Source organism: Podarcis gaigeae (assembly GCF_964106915.1).
Source record: "Podarcis gaigeae genome assembly, chromosome: 17".
In the NCBI taxonomy this organism is placed as follows: domain Eukaryota; kingdom Metazoa; phylum Chordata; class Lepidosauria; order Squamata; family Lacertidae; genus Podarcis; species Podarcis gaigeae.
Window position 1 is genome coordinate 11,085,841 of NC_139694.1, and position 18,526 is coordinate 11,104,366.

Consider the following 18,526-nt stretch of genomic DNA (forward strand, 5'->3'; position numbering starts at 1 on the left):
GATATCAAATCCAAACTCCTCCTCCTCCTCCTCCTCCTCCTCCTCCTCCTCCTCTTCTTCTTCTTCTTCTTCTTCTTCTCCTCCTTCTCCTTCTGTTGTTATTTAATGCCAACAGAAAGAGAATGCAGAGGATCTTGTGGCGCCAACTTGCCCACCACATTGGAGGGGGGGCTAATCACATGACTCCTTATGTGATGCCACATGACGCATCTGCCCCAGTGGGATATGCTGTGGAGAGAAGGAGGGGAGCGCCTCCTCCCCATGGAATGCGCAGGGGGGGTGGGATGTGCAGAGGGCAGTCTTCATCCTTGTTCATCCCAGTCCTCTCCCAGCTCCCAGGTGGGGGCTTGGGCACCCAGAGGACTGGTGGTGATGGGTGATGTTGGCCCCCTCACTATTGGGGGGGGCTAGGGCCCCTGATTCAAAATATTGAGGGGGCTGGAGCCCCTAGCACCTCCTATATCTGGCACCGGTGGCACAGCAATAGCGAAAACTTTAGTGCACATTTTTCCTATAGAAATTCAGGTACAGTGGTACCTCGGGTTACAGACGCTTCAGGTTACAGATTCCACTAACCCAGAAATAGTACCTCCAGTTAAGAACTCTACCTCAGAATGAGAACAGAAATCGCGTGGCGGCGGTGCGGTGGGGGCACAGCGGCGGGGGCAGGCCGCATTAGCTAAAGTAGTACCTCAGGTTAAGAAAGGACCTCCAGAACAAATTAAGTTCTTAACCCGAGGTACCACTGTATTAGGACATGCAACAAGGCCTGTCTCCCAAACATTTCAGAGAGGAGGCAGAGACAATGTTGAAGCTGCAATCATATATCCAGTTACCTGGGGATAAACCCCCTTGGCAAACATGCAGAACATTGTTGTGTAAATCGAATAACCAGCACTTTGAACTGACCCCAGACATGAACCAGGAACAAATGAAAGCAGCTGAGTTACAAATTTCCAATAATTGGTCCGAAGCCAGCGATAGTTTCTTTGAAGCTGGAATTCTCCTTCAGTCAACTCATTCTAAGACACACCCGTCATTCGGACACTTCCAAAGGACTTTCATTTGCTAACCTGCGAAACAAACTCTACTGTTGCACTTCTGGAACTCGCCATTCTCACCTGCAGTCGAAGAATGGGTTGCAGTTGATGACCTTTTTGTAGCTTTGCCCACTAAATAACACATTATGTGCCACAGGAGTATTATTTTGGAATAAAAAATTCAACTCATTTGGCAACCGTTTCCAGAAATGTTCTTTAACTGAGCCTTAATCTTTTGCTTGATCTTGCTCATTTGGCAAAAAAAGGCCCCTGCCCCCGCTCCATCATGCACACACACACACCTTTTCTTGTTGTGTTTTCTTTTCTTCTTGGGTTCAATGTCTCTTCCCCTTAATTATACTCAGTAGGGGGGAGGGGTTGTCAACCCTCAGTATGCAGAGGGAGGCTCTGCACACTGAGGAGATAATAGCACTGCTGCTTTTTTCTGATAAAACTGTAGAAATTTATGTTAATCTCCTGTTTGAAATTCAATAAAAATGTTAATAACAAAAATAGTTGGGTTTGCCTTTGCTTTCTTTCCAGCTAGAGCTATAAAAATATTATTGTGTTCTTGGCATGACCTTCTGTACTGTTCTCAGGGAAACAGTGCTTTATGTTTGATGGTCTTGTGCAAATCTTTTTAAAATGAAGGTTTATTGCTCCCCTTTCACCCCTATAGACCAAAAATATCTACTCATCTTCTTGTCAAACTCTTCTTTCTTTCTTTTTTACTTCCCCTGTCACTGAAACAAAGTTTTATCAACAGAGTTATATGGTGGCCCTTTTAGAATTTGGTACAAATGAGGATTTGCTCTGAGTTGTTCTGATCAAAAGCACACACTTTTCAGGAGCTCATTTAAAGGAGCAGCCCTCCCTAGCTGATCAGAAGAGAAGGTTATTACCCCAAAATGAAAAGCTGCCACCAACCAGAGCAGGGATGGGGAGCCTGCGGCTATGTAGATGTTGTTCAGCTACAACAGGAATGGGGAGCTTCAAGTTAAGAAAGACTCCAAGCGTAAATGTGTGTACAATAACTATCTTTCTTAAAGACAATAGCCCCCGCTGTGCCTCGATTTTCCCTATGGAAACACAACACTGGGTGAGCGCCTGGGACCCCCTGGAAATTTGTTTACTGCTTGGCAGAGATTGGGGGGGGTGTGCAACCTTTGCCACATTACAGTATATGCACTGCTCCCATCACAAGCAAGTGACCTCCTGCAATTTTGTCAGGTTGGAACAGGTCTTCCCATCCCTACTGGCCAGGACTGCTGGAGATGATGGGCGGGAGGTGGACACAATCTCCCCCACCCCTCCACTAGTGGATGGACAGGAGAGCAAGCTGGGGCTGTACTTATTTTAAACAGCAGATCAGATCCTCTCAAACATTCTGTTCTCTTTTTACGCAGAAAAGGAAATGACAAGGACAGAAACGGAACCGCAACTAAATTTTGGACTTTTCTGTCCCTGTGGCGATTGGCAAGACTCAGTGTCAGGGGAATGTTTCGACAGACTCTCCGAACCGTTGGCCTAACCCCAAATTCGGCTTGACAGCACTGACTGCTCATAATCTTGTAGCAGTTAACAGTTGGCCTTCTGGTGGCAGGGCTCTCTCAACAGATCTCACACACGCCGTCTACATGGGCCTGACATCCAGAGTCTGCCCGTTTGCTGCGTATGGAATAGGACGTGACAGGAGATAACACAGACGTGTGTATGTGTGCTCGGCTCACGTGAGATGATGGCGGAACCTCTGGTTTTAGGCAAAGCTGCTTGGTAGAAGAAAATAAACGAAAAAAGCTAATGTTTGGCTGAATAGAGATGGGAAGAGACACAGAACATCCCATGCAGCTTCTTCATCCTAGGACAACCTTTCTAGAAGGAACTCATCATATGTAAAGGGCCTAGATGAGTGAGGTATAATGTTTATTTAATAATAATAATAATAATAATAATAATAATAATTGTACCCCACCCATATGGGTATAGTTTTGTGCCACACTAAATTTTGGCATCACTTTGGGGGGGGGATCCAAAATTTCGGGGTCACACGTTAATGGAGCTTGGGGGGGTTGTAGGCTGGAAACATCTGGAGGCATTGGCTACCCCTGACACAGAGGAACAAAATAGAAAGCCCTCTCCCCCCTCACACTGCTGCAGTTGTCGGTACCACTGCTGAAGAGGCTGGCAAACCACTGCTGTCTGGGGCAAGAGCCATGCCAGAAAGAGAAATCTGCCCTGCCCCAAGCTCCTCTTTGCACTCGCAACCCCTTTTCTCTGAGACTTGCCAGCCACGCTCACAGCTGCTGCTCTCCTCAGGGCAGCCAGCATATACAGGTCTTGGTACCTCATGCAGAGGCCCTGCATTATATATGATAATTCTCCATACACCTGGCAATGCTGCTTTCTTTTCCTTTCATACTTGTGTAGGATGGGCGAAGCTTTTGGAGGTGGGGAGCACCTGTAGATACTGCATCTCCCTTGTTATAAGAATTTTAAGGTCTTATATATATATATATATAATAGATGTCCGTAAATGTACCAAGCAAACACATACAAATATGTAAACCACATGCCTAAAACCCACAGAAAATTCTTGAAACCATTCTCTCTCTCCCAAAATGACCTCAAATATTTCTCTACAAGATAAAAGGAAACGGGAAATTTCCCCATTGTCTCTTTCACAAATCCTGTCTTAAGGGCACATTTATATATGAATAGGGTGTGAGCCTGTGACCTGTGACCTAAAGGTAAAGGGACCCCTGACCATTAGGTCCAGTCGTGGCCGACTGTGGGGTTGCAGCGTTCATCTCGCTTTACTGGCTGAGGGAGCAGGCGTACAGCTTCCAGGTCATGTGGCCAGCATGACTAAGAGAACCAGAGCAGCGCATGGAAACGCCATTTACCTTCCCGCCGGAGCAGTACCTATTTATTTACTTGCACTTTGACGTGTTTTCAAACTGCTAGGTTGACAGGAGCAGAGACTGAGCAACGGGAGCTCACCCCGTCGCGGGGATTCAAACCGCCGACCTTCTGATTGGCAAGTCCTAGGCTTTGTGGTTTAACCCACAGTGCCACCCGCGTCCCAACCTGTGACCCGGATTCAGGAATTGAGTAACAAAAGAGTGGCCAAGATACCCAGGTAATCCAACCAAGCAACCTAGCACACAGGAGGGGGGGAACACACTCAGATTTCTATTGTAGTCTGCCCCATCTGTGATGTATGTATGATGTTTCTAGGGGTGGTCTTGGACTCCAGGACGGGCAATTTAAAATGTCTAAGGGCTTGCACACCTTTGTCCTGCCCCCCCCCCCCGCGTGTGGGGGGAGGAGCACCTTGTTGCAACAGCTTTAATAAAGGTTTACTAGCTGCTTTGCTTCTCAATATTCTCTGGTTGGCCTCTGTTATTTTCTCCTACCGATAGAGAACCTACAAAAGGACTCTATATGGGCTCTTGGGTACCCCATAAGGGAAAAGGAGCAGTTTTTTCTCATAACACAAATGCAGAAATCATGTCGCAATACCTCTTCTCATCAATCAACCCCCAAACCATGCCTTTCCTTGGCTCCTTGTTTGCCTATTATTTGTTCACATGCTTGCATCTCTTTTCCCATCTTATTTGTTTACTATTATATTCTAATGGATTGTTGAATAATGCTAGTGGATTATTAAATATTGATTTATAGCTTTTTAAATATTGCTTTATTTGATATACGGCGAGTTGTTTATTTTAAAGTTATTGTGACTTTTTTGTATTGGATCAGATTGCTATTACCTGCGTGATTTTTGCTGACTATTTTGTTTTTTCAGCTTGTAAACTGCCTTGTAAAATAGAAAAGGTGGTATACAAATTAAAAGTGAAATGAAATGACAAAAAATGTTTCTCTGTGTTCTCCTATTCATTTTTTTCTTCCAATTATACACTACAGTCTAGGGATGCAGGTGGTGCTGTGGGTTAAACCACAGAGCCTAGGACTTGCCGATCAGAAGGTTGGCAGTTCAAATCCCCACAACGGGGTGAGCTGCTGTTGCTCGGTCCCTGCTCCTGCCCACCTAGCAGTTCGAAAGAATGTCAAAGTGCAAGTAGATAAATAGGTACCACTCCGGCGGGAAGGTAAACGGCGTTTCCGTGCGCTGCTCTGGTTCACCAGAAGTGGCTTAGTCATGCTGGCCACATGACCCGGAAGCTGTATGCCGGCTCCCTCGGCCAATAAAGCGAGATGAGCGCCGCAACCCCAGAGTCGGTCACGACTGGACCTAATGGTCAGGGGCCCCTTTACCTTTACCTTTACCTTTACCTTTACCTTGTATAGTGTAACCTCTTCTGCTCAAGCCAAAGTCCACTTTTACTTTAAAACTTAACAAATTTATTACGGCACAAAGTTTCCTTTTTGGTGAGAGGAGAGTGGTGAGAGAATTCTGCAACAACAGCAAAGCTTTAGCATAGTCACTGCTAGAAAAGAAGATGGGGACATCTAGTGGAGCTTAGAAAAAAGTGCAGCAGCATCCTTTGGTGATGTCAAGAGCACAGAACAAACGCAGCACTGATTCCTAATGGTTCCTATCTTACCAGAAAGTCTTATTTGGCATGTTGTCAGGGTTGGTCCAATGTGTTTTGCTGCCTGAGCCAAAAGACTAGGCGGTGCACCTTCACCATTCCATGTAAAGAAGCTGATCCAACAGGCAAGACTGAATTTTCTCCACATTTCCACATCAGCTTACTTTTTATTTTATTTTTTTTAAAGTCCTCGTGAAAATTCAGAAGCATTGTAGTGCACGGTTCTCTAATGTACACATGTTTGCAAGCAATTTTACCTAACATACGCATTTTTGCAGACTAATTTTCCCTTGGAATGTGCATTTTGTATGCTATTTTCACAAATATATGCAATTTAATGCACATTTTACCCTAACACGTCTATTTTGCTTGTATTGGAGACACTCACCAAAGGCAGGATTGGCTGCAATTCCCTATCTAGTGTACATGCGATGGCAAATTCAGGATCATCACCATGTAATTTATGGAAAGGACCTTAGTGGTGAAAATGGGCTAGTTTGCTAGTTCTTCATATCCAATTTTCTTTATTTTCTTTTTTTTTTTTTTTAAGGGCTGAAAGTTGAGTTCCACCTTTTTCCCCAGTGAAGAAGTTCTGCAAGTCCCCAAAGCCCCTGCATTCTATGTATAATAATAATTTATAATAATAATAATAATAATTTATTTATACTCCACCCATCTGGCTGGGTTTCCCCAGCCGCTCTGGGCGGCTCCCAACAGAATATTAAAAGCACAATAAAACATCAAACATTAAAAAATTTCCCTAAATAGGGCTGCCTTCAGATGTCTTCTAAAAGTCAGATAATTGTTTATTTCCTTGACATCTGATGGGAGGGCGTTCCACAGGGCGGGAGCCACTACCAAGAAGGCCCTTTGCCTGTATAGACAGACAGTGCATGACTACATGCGTCATCTACAATCAAAACTGAATCTATGTTCAATTTCTCAGAGAAGCCTTTACTAAGCACTTTCACCTTGGAGGGGCCTCTCAGGGCTTTTGCTTCTTCTTTTCAGTTTTTAAAAGAACATCCTTTCTTTTCTGCGTGTTGACATGAATGAGGATCTGAGAGGGCATTGAAGCACTATTATTTTGGACAGTGTAGAGAGCCTGCACCCCGCTGCTCATATCTCTCTCATATCCCTGGACCACAGCATTTGGGCTCAGCACCCGTATGGATATGTTCGGCTTCCGGGAAGGATCTGGCATGGCCTTTATCACTGCATATATATTAATATTTCGAATCTGCGGTGCATCTCTTAGCGAGAGGGTGCCTTTACATCTGTCATGGAGGTCTGCCTTTGCAACAAAGATCTGACGGATTTTGGGCCCCTTGAGAGCCGGCCCCGGCAATGAGTGTTTGCAAGGGGTTTTCTTCATGGCAAAGTTAGAGCAGATAGGGTTTCTGGGTCTTTTTTCTTCTCCTGTCATAGGTCTTCCTTTCTGTCGGATTTGGTACCCTCTCCAAGCTGATTGGATTGTGGCAGCAGCATCCTCGTATCTCTGGTCCTCAATTCCTGTGGCGAAGACATTGAAAGAGGTGTACGTGAACACTTCTCTGTTGGGTCTGAGGGTGGACTCAATTTCAAAAAAGGTGACGTTCGGATTCAAAAGAGGATAGTCTTCTATGAAGTTTCTTGAATAGTTCCTTGGCTTGTCATTTGGGAGGGAAATGCTCTGGCAGGTAGGCTTTGTTCCAGACACCAAACCGAACTGCTGAAGGCAATCTAGGAGTGCAGGGAAAGGTTTGCTCTCGTCTTCAGCTCTCGTTTTCTTCTGCAACTTTCGTTGATTGGTCCTGCCATAACCGCAGAGTCCCAGAGGCAATTCCTTCCGGGTCATGTATCCTCGGAAAGCTGCCTGAATTTGGGTGGCGGCCTTATTCATTTTGCCAATATCTCTTCTGACTTGACAACCCCTCCAGGCAGACTGGAGAGTGATGGCGGCTTCCTTTTCCCGTTGAAGCTGCTGGCGTGTCTTCCGCTGGCGCCCTGGCAGCAAGGATAGGACCTCATCCATATTCACATCGCTGGCAGTCCTAGCACAGCATATTTCCCTTGGTTTATGAATGAAACAGGGCCGCTGGGGGTGGCGGTTCATATTTCGAGGAGACCTGGCCCTCCGGTCATCTTTACAATAACAAACATACTGGGGAAAAGGCCATGGTGCATATCTATCACCCAGACAATCTATACTATCCCCTGTAGAAACGTTTGCTTTCCTGTGGGGAACATAGTGTTCAGATCTGTCAATATGAGAAAAGGTATCATCTTCTTCACTTGAAGAATCCAGATCGCAAGAATCCTCTTCAGTCATTTGGCTGGGATTTGATCTTCCTTTCCCCACAACTGCAAGCTTTTGGGACAAAGGAGCTACACTATTGCTACAGACGTCTCTTTCTTGCTTCCTTTGCAAGCTGTCTGGAAGGGCGAGGGAATAATTTATTTTTTCTTTTTGCTTCTGAAGAATGGTAACTTTCAATCTGCTTTTTCCCTACATCCAATAATGTCCTGCAGAGTCTCAGGTATCCACTCTTACCTCCCTTTTTCAATCTGTTTATGAATCTGCTAGGAAAGATTTTGTGCCAGCTTGGTGTCACTCAGTGTGCTGATGTCAGCCGGATACACCCCTTTTCCAACTAACCCAGTTCCTGCAGTGCTGGTAACTTAGCTAGTATCTACTCCACTCTGAGTATCAAATGAAGTTGAGCTGGCTGAAGATGAACCTAAACCGGTTTGGGAGGGTGATGGCTGGCAGGTCTCGTGACTTGATAGGGACACCCACTGCACATAGCGTTCAGCCTCCCAGATTTGCAGCTGCAGTCCAAGATTGGACCAGATATGCTCTAGTGAAAATACTGTGAGCCTGTATATCTGCTGAGGGTATAATGGGTCATTTATGCTTCCATAATCTCAAGGCTGGATTGTTAGGCATTACACAGAGCTACCCTTAACACGGTCAACTTAAATGGCTTCAGATGCAGCAGTGCATCTGTTGATGTGGGAAAGCTGTAGAAAGCACATTAAAGCAGCACTCTTAAAATAAGGGATTTGAATACAGGTGTTACTGGCACTGGAGCTGGTTTTGACCTTCATGGCTTGCCCCCTACATACCTGACACTGCCTTTTCTTCTTTGTTCCATCATACCTTTAAACACCAATCACAAGGGTCTTGACTGTGCCAGGACTGCAGCTCAATCCTAACTCCATTTCCCTGGGAGTAAGTGCTAAGGAAAGTGAAAAGGTTTAATTTACTTGAGTCAGCAGAAATGTGCATCTGCAGGCATATTGTGACTATTTTATCTGTGTTACCAGGTAAGTTTAGCATGTAGTGCTGGGTATGTAAAGGATTCAGGTTACAGCACTCACTTGGGGATTAGTGGAGACTTGTGAAGGCCATTGGAGAAATCTATGGAACTGTGGAAATGTGATAGGCCTTGAGAAGAGCTTGTCGGGAGAGAAGCTGGATAACTTACAAGACTTCTGGACTCAAGAGAATTCTAACAGTTGCAGGACTTTGAAAGCAACTGGACTTAGTACTTGCCTTGTGGACTTTGGCACAGCAAGGACTTTGAAAGCAAAGAACCCTCTCTGGGCTCAGAGAGTAAAGACTTATTTATTGTCTGCTACTAGTGTGTGTATATAGTGTGAATTTGCCAAGTAAAAGCTATCTCTACTACACAGTGGTTTCTTGTGGCGAGCTTAACTGCTTGACTAAATTTCTGTGTCGGCTACACAACACCCAATAACAGCAAGCCCCAGTCAATTGAATGGATCTATGTCCAAGTAACCATACTTAGGAGTGTTCTGTAAGGCGGCAATCCTATGCACACTTACCTGGGAGTAAGCCCCACTGAACACAGTGAGACTTACTTATGAATAGAAATGCATAGGACTATGCTATAAGTGAAGAATGTTATGGACCCAGAAGAGGGCAGAACAGAGTGTAATGGGGGCAAGGTGTAACACACTTATGCATGCTCTGCCAATGCGTGCAGGGGCCAGAAACTGAACCCTCGCACGAAATTATCACCTGCAATTACTACAACTATCATTATTGAGCAATTGATAAATAAAAATGCCAGAAAGTCAGTGACGAAGAATTTTTATATAGCAATTTTTTAATATGCTCAAGGGCTGAAGTATCTTCTACACAGAACTAGAAAGCATTGCATTTTAAAATGAACTTCTGAGTTAGTCTGATGAGGCTCAATTTGGCAGTGCCCCATAAATATAGACATAAGCCTTCTAGGCAGGTACTTCCACAATTTCAAAATAGTCATTAGGCAGAATCACATAGCCACCTTTGCCAGGGATGACGTCTTTTTCCTTCTGAAACTGAACAAGCTCTCTCAGTTTTTCAATCTGTTTCTCCTGACGTCTACATCGCTGCTGTGCAGTCTTAAGCTTCTTCCTCAGCTTATCCACCTGCTCTTCCAGCTGCTGAATTCTTTTCCTCTGGTGTACTGTATCCTCTACAGTATAGTTGTGATCACAAAAAACAGCAATATTATTGGGAGTGTGAAGCGGGGGCATTAACAATCCAATGCTGGGGTCTACTAGTCTTGGATCAGTTTGAGGTGGTGGTGGTGGAGGTGGTGAAGGAGAAGGGGGAGATGGTACTTCAAGTGTTTCTTGAGTGCCTTCAGACTAAAAACAACAAGACAAGAACATACCATTTAAGTTTGTTTTGTTAAAGGCATCTGTAAATTTTTTTTAGGCATCAACTACAATTTGCTAATCGATATAGCTTGTTTGAAGAAAACTGTAATCTCACAATTTCCAGGGTTAAGTATCTATTTAAATAGCCAGTTTTAATAGTAGATTGATAACTTTATCCATCGTGTTTTGGTATTATACATTTTTACACTATTTAAAGACAATTGGGTATATCTCTGAGCATCTCAGTCGTCCATTTTCCCTCCTTGGAGTGATACAAAAGCCTTATACTTCCATAAGACACCATTCTCTTCTCACTACCAAGACACATCTGAAATGTAACCACTGAGGATAGATTAATCCACAGCACAATGACTTGAACACTTACACTCCAGCTCCCCTGTCCTGCTGCACCATGTAGAAACCTGGGTACTTCTCAGGGTGTATGGGAAAGAGTGATAAACCCCATTAGAAAATTCCCAGGGGCACCAGAAAACGGTGCTGATGATGAGAATGCTGCTATGCAGCAGCTTTCCAGTGTAAAAGCAATAATCTATCCATGAATAGAGGATATTCCTGTGGGCGTAGGAATGCCACCTTTTAAATTTCTAAGTAGGGCTGAGCGACGTCTGATTTTCAACATCGTGATATTTCACCAGCTAAACATAGCAATATACTGACATATGATGTCTGAAATAAGGATGGAAGAATGTAGAGGCGAATGTGGTAATATCCTGGCATCTGCCACTACTTAGGAGTCTAAAACTGATAAATTGTTACTTGCCTTTAGCATATTGTTACAACTGTTATTTTATAGTACAGAGCATGGGTAGGCAAACTAAGGCCCAGGGGCCGGATCTGGCCCAATCACCTTCTAAATCCGGCCCACGGACGATCCAGGAATCAGCATGTTTTTACATGAGTAGAAAGTGTGCTTTTCTTTAAAATGCATCTCTGGGTTATTTGTGGGGCATAGGAATTCGTTCTTTCTTTCTTTTTTCAAAATATAGTCCGGCCCCCTACAAGGTCTGAGGGACAGTGAACCGACCCCCTGCTGAAAATGTTTGCTGACCCCTGGTACAGAGCAACAGGGGCAGCAGGAATCATGAGAGAAGTTATCATTATTTTTCACATAACACACATCGTGATTTGCGGTATATCGCCATGCTGAGTACTATTAAGCTGTTACCACAATGTGGACTTCAAACTGATTTCAGACGCTGTATCGATACATCGCCCTGCCCTACAACTAAGAATTGAGTTTGAAGTTGGAAAACCATCTTGCCCCTCCCACCCCCAGCAGTTCATCTCCCCACTCCCCCTACTGAGAAGGTGGGAAGAAGGTTTGAGGCTTACAAATGCAATACAAAAACTGCTTTAGGTCATTAGTCTATGTACTATCTACATTGTCTGGCTGCAGGTCTCCAACGTTTCAGACCAGGGACATTTCCTGGCTGAACCTGGAACCTTTGGCAGGCAAAGCTACAGGCCTTACAGTGAGTAGCTTGCAGCAGCGATCCTCTCCAGGAATCATAAGGCAAAACAGAGTACTTTGCAGCCACACATACTGTCAAATGTTTAGTGCCCTTGCAGTGGTGAAGAAAGCAAATAGCATACCACCTTAAAAGAGAAGCACTGCTCACAGCTCATTCACTCTCTCCGAGCTCTTATAGAAGCCATCAAGTTTATTGGGTGTAGGACCAAGTGCTTAAAAGTGCTAACAACACTTTAAAAGTTGCAACCTAATGAAAAAGCCACTTTCACATTTTTACACTGAAGGCCCCAACAACTAAAAAAAAAGTGTTCAATTAATGGGAGCAAGTAGAGGAGTAGAGAGCCAATTCCAGGTACTATATCAAGAAGCAAGAACTGAGCAATTCAGCCTTCTCCTATTTGGTGCCAATGCTAATAACTGCTCTCCTCTCCACACAATATCTGTTGCTTAGAAAAAGAACCACCGCTTATGTATAAACAAATGTATCTGTGAAGAATAGAAGTTTTATAAAAGATCCACAAACCTCACTTACCTTCACATTTGGTTCTGTATGGCAAAATATTGTTGGCACAGCGTTGTCTTTTAGTAGCTTGTTGTTGCATTCTCTTTTGAAGCAATCTGGAGTAAAATGTTCAGAACAAATGCTGCTATACTTTGTTGGTTTGAAATTTTTTCTTCTAACCGCAGCTTCCCATTTCTTACAGAGATCAGGCCTTGTGAGGGGAAACCTACAAACAAAACATAATTTGAGCAGAATTTGGTAGATGGAGCAGAGAGATTATTCAAAGAATGCCAGGGAAGTGTACTCCTGTGTGTAGAGAAATACTGGGGAACCCACCAACTAGTACCTAATACGGTGGTACCTCGGGTTACATACGCTTCAGGTTACAGACTCTGCTAACCCAGAAACAGTGCTTCATGTTAAGAACTTTGCTTCAGGATGAGAACAGAAATCGTGCTCCAGTGGCACAGCGGCAGCGGGAGGCCCCATTAGCTAAAGTGGTGCTTCAGGTTAAGAACAGTTTCAGGTTAAGTACAGACCTCCAGAACGAATTAAGTACTTAACCCGAGGTACCACTGTATTCAAAAGTCAGAAGTACTGTACTTATTTTAAAAGCTAATTATTTCAAATCTGATTTTTCTCCCAATTCTGTTCTCCTTCTGGCTTTTCAATTTAAATTAAATGCTTTTTGTTCTCAGGAGTCCAAAGACATTTTTAACTCCTGTAGATCCACAGCAACCCTCAACACATCCCATTCCCCACTACCAATAGATGAGCTCTCCACAGATGTAACTGGAGGCTCTAGCAGTGCAGGATTCATCCTGACCACTTCCTAAGGCTCCTAAGCTGGTCTTTGACCATGGTGGGACTGCAGTTTAATTAAAGTAAGTTGATAAAGCAATGGGACTTCCATAAAGTAAGGCATTTAGGGCTGCAATCTTAGAGCAACATTGAAACAAGGGTAGGCAATTAATAGTTATTATTTGCACACATTCCGTCGGTCCATCCTATATAAACTAGCAAGGATATTTCCCCACTTTGTCTACAAGGCAACAGTAATAAACTGTCCCAGAAGCTGTTTTCAAAGTGATTTTAAAAGATATAAATAACAGGAGTTCCACACAGGACTTGCTTCTGGTTACAATCAGAATTGTAGAACAATGGTGGCAGTACACAGGAATGAATGTAAAATTCAAATAAAGTAGGCAGGGCTGGAGATTTCATTTTATTGTAGTGACCTTGAATGTTGCTCTCTGATTGTTGTATTATTATTAATTAGACTTTTATTCCGCCCTTCCTCCCAAAGGAGCCTAAGGTGGCAAACAAAACATTAACAGACTTTTCACAAAATTAAATATCCTCACAGAATAAAACTCTGGCATTTTTAAAAAGAAAAAGGTAGGTGGGTTATCAGTGAGTGCAGAAAAGATGACAATAAGAGAACATATTCAGCATATGTGTTTTACTTATTTGGTTTATAAATAAGAAGTACAAAGAATTAAAACAAAACTCAGGAGATCTACCTCTTTTCAGTCCATGTAATTCTAACCACCTGACAGACTTGAAAGATTTTACTTTCTTTTTTACTTCTCCTTTGAAAATATAGGTTTTCACTGGACAGTAAGAAGGAACAGCTGAAACAGAACTGTGTTTTTGGCCAAAAAATGAGACGAGGTCTGTCAAACTAAAGTGCATGTTTGACCTGTTAAAACTAAAGCAAATGTGCTTTATTGGGAACACAGAGTACCACTGAAAGTTTACAGGATTATGTTTCAACTTGGCTCAGGGGCAGGGCAATATGACCATTGTGAGTGAAACTGGTGCTGTTTCTTCAAGCCTGTAAAATTTGCCAGAGAACAGGCTGTGGGCTGTCCGTATCCTAACAGTAAATGTTGTCAAACTGAGATCTTGAACGTTGGGCGCTGAGATCTACAAAGCCATGGAATGCTATGAAGATTTCCCTGGTTCTGCAATCATAAGATACGCTTGATATTAGTTTTAGTAAATGGATTGAAGGAAGATGGTTATAACAGATGTTTAGAATGAGAAATACAGCTAACACCTGTACAGATAAAATACTCGTAAATCAAAGCATGAGTTGTTCACTTGATACAAGAGGAATTACTACAGATTATGCTTCAATAGTGGTGGTGGACATGAGTTGGAAAAAAACCTTCTGTGCCTTTAAAAGGCTACATAATAGACAGATATTCCATATGCTGCACCTCAGATATATCTACGTTGGGAATATTATACCTGCTGAATTTCTACCAGGCATACAGCCTTTAAAGACAGCCCTTGTCCCTTTAGCCATATTCAACTCACTTTCTCATTTATTAGAAAACATGGGATTGGATCCAGAGTGAGTTAGTTGCTTACAAAGTCCTCATTAAATCAAATGCAGCTTAAGTTGTGATAACTTTCAAAGCAGTGCAGCAAAAGGGAGCCTGTAAATGAATTTGTGCACCTTATAAAAAAGCAAAGCAACACGTGTAGTTTCAACAGTCAAAAACTTTCTCATCACTGAATTTCTGCTTGTCTCAAGGAATTTCAGAGCTCAGAAAGCCTGCCAGGCAAAACAAAAACATCCTCACTTAGCTTTAAATGTTTGCTTGTTTGTTTAATGAGGCACAGTTATATCAAAGCACTGCAAAAACAAAAAAAAAGTTCATTTTGGGGTCTACAAACTGGATTTTAACTGGAAATCCTGTTAAGAGTGCAACTTCTTGATCGTGCCAAGGAGGGGAAGCACTTGAATTACCCTTTACCTATAGCAAGAGCCCCCTTAGCAGTTTTTCAGCCCGCTGCTACAAGGCAGTGATGATTCGGCTAACATTAAGAGAGTTAGGAATAGGACTTCTGGATTTCCTCAAGGACCACTTGTATTACTTCACCCCTCAGCAAATAATGCCTGCAATGATTTGCTAGTCAGCAGATGTGAACAATTGGTTGGCCTGTGAAACAACTGTGGACCTATTTCTGATTTTGGTCTTCAGATGTGAAAGGCCAAATGTTTTTGTGCTTCTTTCCTACCTCTTTGTGGAAAATCTAGGCATGGGGAACCTCTGCCCTTCCAGATGTTGCAGGACAACAACCGCTATAAACACTAACCATTGACCACGTTGCCTGGGGCGAACACAAGTTCCGCAGCATCTGGAGGTCCACCAATCCCCCATTCCTGACCTTGGGTCTACCCCAGCCTTTCCCAAACTTGGGTCCCCAGCTGTTTTTGGACTACAACTCCCATCATCCCTAGCTAGCAGGACCAGCGGTCAGGGATGATGGGAATTGTAGCTCCAAAAACAGCTGGAGACCCATGTTTGGGAAACATCAGTCTACCTAAACTCATCAAAATGGTGTTATTTATTACCGCAAAATTCAGTGTAGTGGATTAAAAAACAGACAAAAACCTGTCTTGTTGGGCAAGAAAAAAAAGAGGTCAGTTGACAGATAGAGATACATAGATTTGGGGAAAGGGGGAGGAGAAAAACAGAAAAGTGGGAGGGTAAGAGCAGGGATACAAAGATATTTATGGAATATTTATGGAAAAAGCAGGGAGTGATAGTACAGCAAGTAGTTACGAGATACATGGGGTGGTGCAGAACGGAAAGAGAAGAGCACGTCCCCTGGGCTAAAAACAAAACAAAACATTGGGACGCTTTAAAGACAGTGTTTATTGTTGTAAACGTCAGAAGATTATAACTCGTGAGGGGGTCACAACAGCTGAAGCAACAAATACACCTGTGAAGCCACGAAAACTCTTTTTAATGCTGCTGCTGCAAACGGACAAAAAACGGCGCTTTTTATGTGCTTAGTTACGGCTTGTATAAAAAAAAAGGAGGGGGAAAACACCAGAAATTAGCCTCGAGGGAGATGACAACTTGAGGTAGCCTGTCAGTGACGGTTAATCTGCCTCACGCGCATCCCAACCGCGCAGCCCACAAAGCACATCTTCGAATCCCGGCCCGCCCCCCATCACGGGGTTTTTGTTTTTTTTTTTATGTTTTGTTTGTAATTAACAACCGGAGCTCGATTAGCCCCGCCTTCTCTGTCTCCGCGTCTCTACAGTATAAAGGCCAACGCAGCGTACATTTTAACAGTTCCCCCCCCTCCCCCTCGCCGCTTCGGAGCGCGCACGCGCTGTGGCTCCGCCTCGTGAAGCAAACGGCATCTCCCTTTCCCGCCCGCTCAGGCGGCCGGGTGGGCACGCGCGCGGGCGCGCTCCCGCTCTCTTTCTCTCTCTGTCCCCTCGCGCCCTCCTTCCAAGCTTTCCTGCCACCGCCCCTACTCACTTGTGGAAGGAGATGGGCTTCTCTTTGTCGTATCGATTCCGGCAACGGTAGGCAGAGCAAGACTGCACCATCCTCTCGCTGCCGCCCTCCTTCGACCGCCGTAATTTTTTTTTCCGGGAGCTCGAAAACGCACTTAAAAGGCCGGGAAGATCCAAATACCTCCCCGAGGCCTCCGCGTCCCTTTTTTAAAATTTAAAAAACCCGAAGAACGACATAAGCTGGCTGTGGCCTCTCCCTACTTCAACATGGCGCTGCCAGCTTCAGAACAACTCTCGCGAGAGCGCCGCCACCCTGCTTTGCTATTGGTCACGCCCCGCGATGGTTTGGGTGCGGCACGTCTCTGCTCGCCGCGTCCAATAGGAGCTGCCGTTCAGATTTTGACGTGCCTACCTTGGCTCCCGCGCTCGTAACTGTACGTGCGTCCGAACAGCGGCTTGTTGCCCTCTTCAAAAGGGCTGGTTTGAAAGCTGAGCTTGCGCACAGGGTGGCATCTCGCGGATGCCTATTTTAAATCGTTCTGAAACTGAAGCGAGAGACAGATGGAAGAATTTCTGCATGATTTGTTCTTCCTTTTAGGGCTGCGCGCTTGCTCCGACTTACTTAAGAGTAGCCCCATTGAACTAAAGTGTGCTTACTCTTAAGTAACCAAGTACAGTACTAAGGAATTTTTTTAACTCAACAAGACATATATTTCACTTATATACACAGTTTATATTGCTTAATTGTGAACTGTGCAGTGGTTGTCTTACAAAGATGTAAAACATTAGAATTCTCAGTAAAAAAAAAGAAGCCAGAAACAGGTATTTAAAAACAAATGATTAAAGTCAACAGTAGCTTAAAAAATTGAGCTGCAGGTGTCTGTTTGCATTTGGAATCGCAAATATCTGTTTCACCCTTGGCCCTTCCTCAGGGAACCCCTGTAGTAGCACAGCTTTGGTCTCATACAATTCCTGCACATAAGTACCACCAACCTCGATGGAAAGGGTGATGTGCCCTTTTTTGAATTTTGCTTTTTGGACTTTCATTTTTTTAAATCTAGGCCATTAGGTAAAAAGTATGGAGTTGTATGGAATGTTCATTATCTGTTGATGGAGATGCTAGTAGGAGAAGAATTGTTCCACGCTCCAGTATGTGAGCCTGTTCTTGTGGGTCCTTTCCGCCCCCGCCCCCCAACACCCATGGGGAGACAGGAGGGGAGTGGGTGTTATATCCTGGGTTAGTAGATGTGTATTTATTTTTCTCTAGGCTCTTGTTAACGTGGAGCTAACAAGTACAGTGGTGCCCCGCAAGACGAATGCCTCGCAAGACGAAAAACTCGCTAGACGAAAGGGTTTTCCGTTTTTCGAGGTGCTTCGTAAGACGAATTTCCCTATGAGCTTGCTTCGCAAGACGAAAACGTCTTGCGGGTTTGCTTCCTTTTTCTTAAAGCCGTTAATACCCGGGGAATCCGCGCTCCGCAAGATGAAAAAATCACAAGACGAAGCAACTCGCAGAACAAATTAATTTCGTCTTGCGAGGCACCACTGTATATTGTATGGATATGTTGTGACAGCGAAGTGGTTTCTGCTCTAGGGTGAGAAAACATTAGGGGAACTTGCCCATTTTGAGAGAGGAGTGTGTAAGGTTCTACATTTAGGCAGGAAGAACCAGCTGCACAAATATGATGGGGAACACCTTGATTGCCGGTAGTACATGTGAAAAGGGTCTAGAGGTCACAGTAGACCACAAGCTTAACATGAGTTAACATTGTGATACAGCAGCAAAAAAAGCAAATGCTCTTCTAGGCTTGCATCAACCGAAGTATAGTGTCCCAATCATGGGAAGTAATAGTCCCACTCTATTTTGCTTTGGTTAGACTGTACCTGGAATGCTGTGTCCAGTTCAGGGCACCACAGTTTAAGAAGGATATTGACAAGCTGGAATGTCTGCTAAGGAGGGTGACAAAGATGATCAAGGGTCTGGAAACCAAGCCTTATAAGGAACAGTTG

At 43.9% G+C, this 18,526-nt stretch overlaps 2 protein-coding genes across 3 annotated transcripts in view; both read right to left on the minus strand.

The window, feature by feature from the left end:
• CHRNB3 (cholinergic receptor nicotinic beta 3 subunit) overlaps nt 1–8,817 on the minus strand; it is a 69,395-nt gene extending 60,578 nt beyond the window's left edge. Inside the window, exon 1 of one of the 2 annotated variants that reach the window (XM_083719348.1) lies at nt 8,739–8,817. The gene's annotated coding sequence lies outside the window, so the exon portion shown is untranslated. Of the gene's footprint in view, nt 1–8,704 lie in introns of both variants that reach the window. The other variant, XM_083719347.1, reaches the window with a different exon arrangement.
• An 876-nt stretch (nt 8,818–9,693) lies between these two features.
• THAP1 (THAP domain containing 1) lies at nt 9,694–17,343 on the minus strand. Its single transcript, XM_083719915.1, has 3 exons — nt 16,539–17,343; nt 12,277–12,472; nt 9,694–10,240 (listed from the first exon to the last, which is right to left on the minus strand). Exons 1-3 carry the CDS (start codon nt 16,607–16,609, stop codon nt 9,839–9,841), a joined length of 669 nt encoding a protein of 222 aa, XP_083576041.1. The 5' UTR covers nt 16,610–17,343; the 3' UTR covers nt 9,694–9,838.
• Between the last annotated feature and the right edge of the window lie 1,183 nt (nt 17,344–18,526).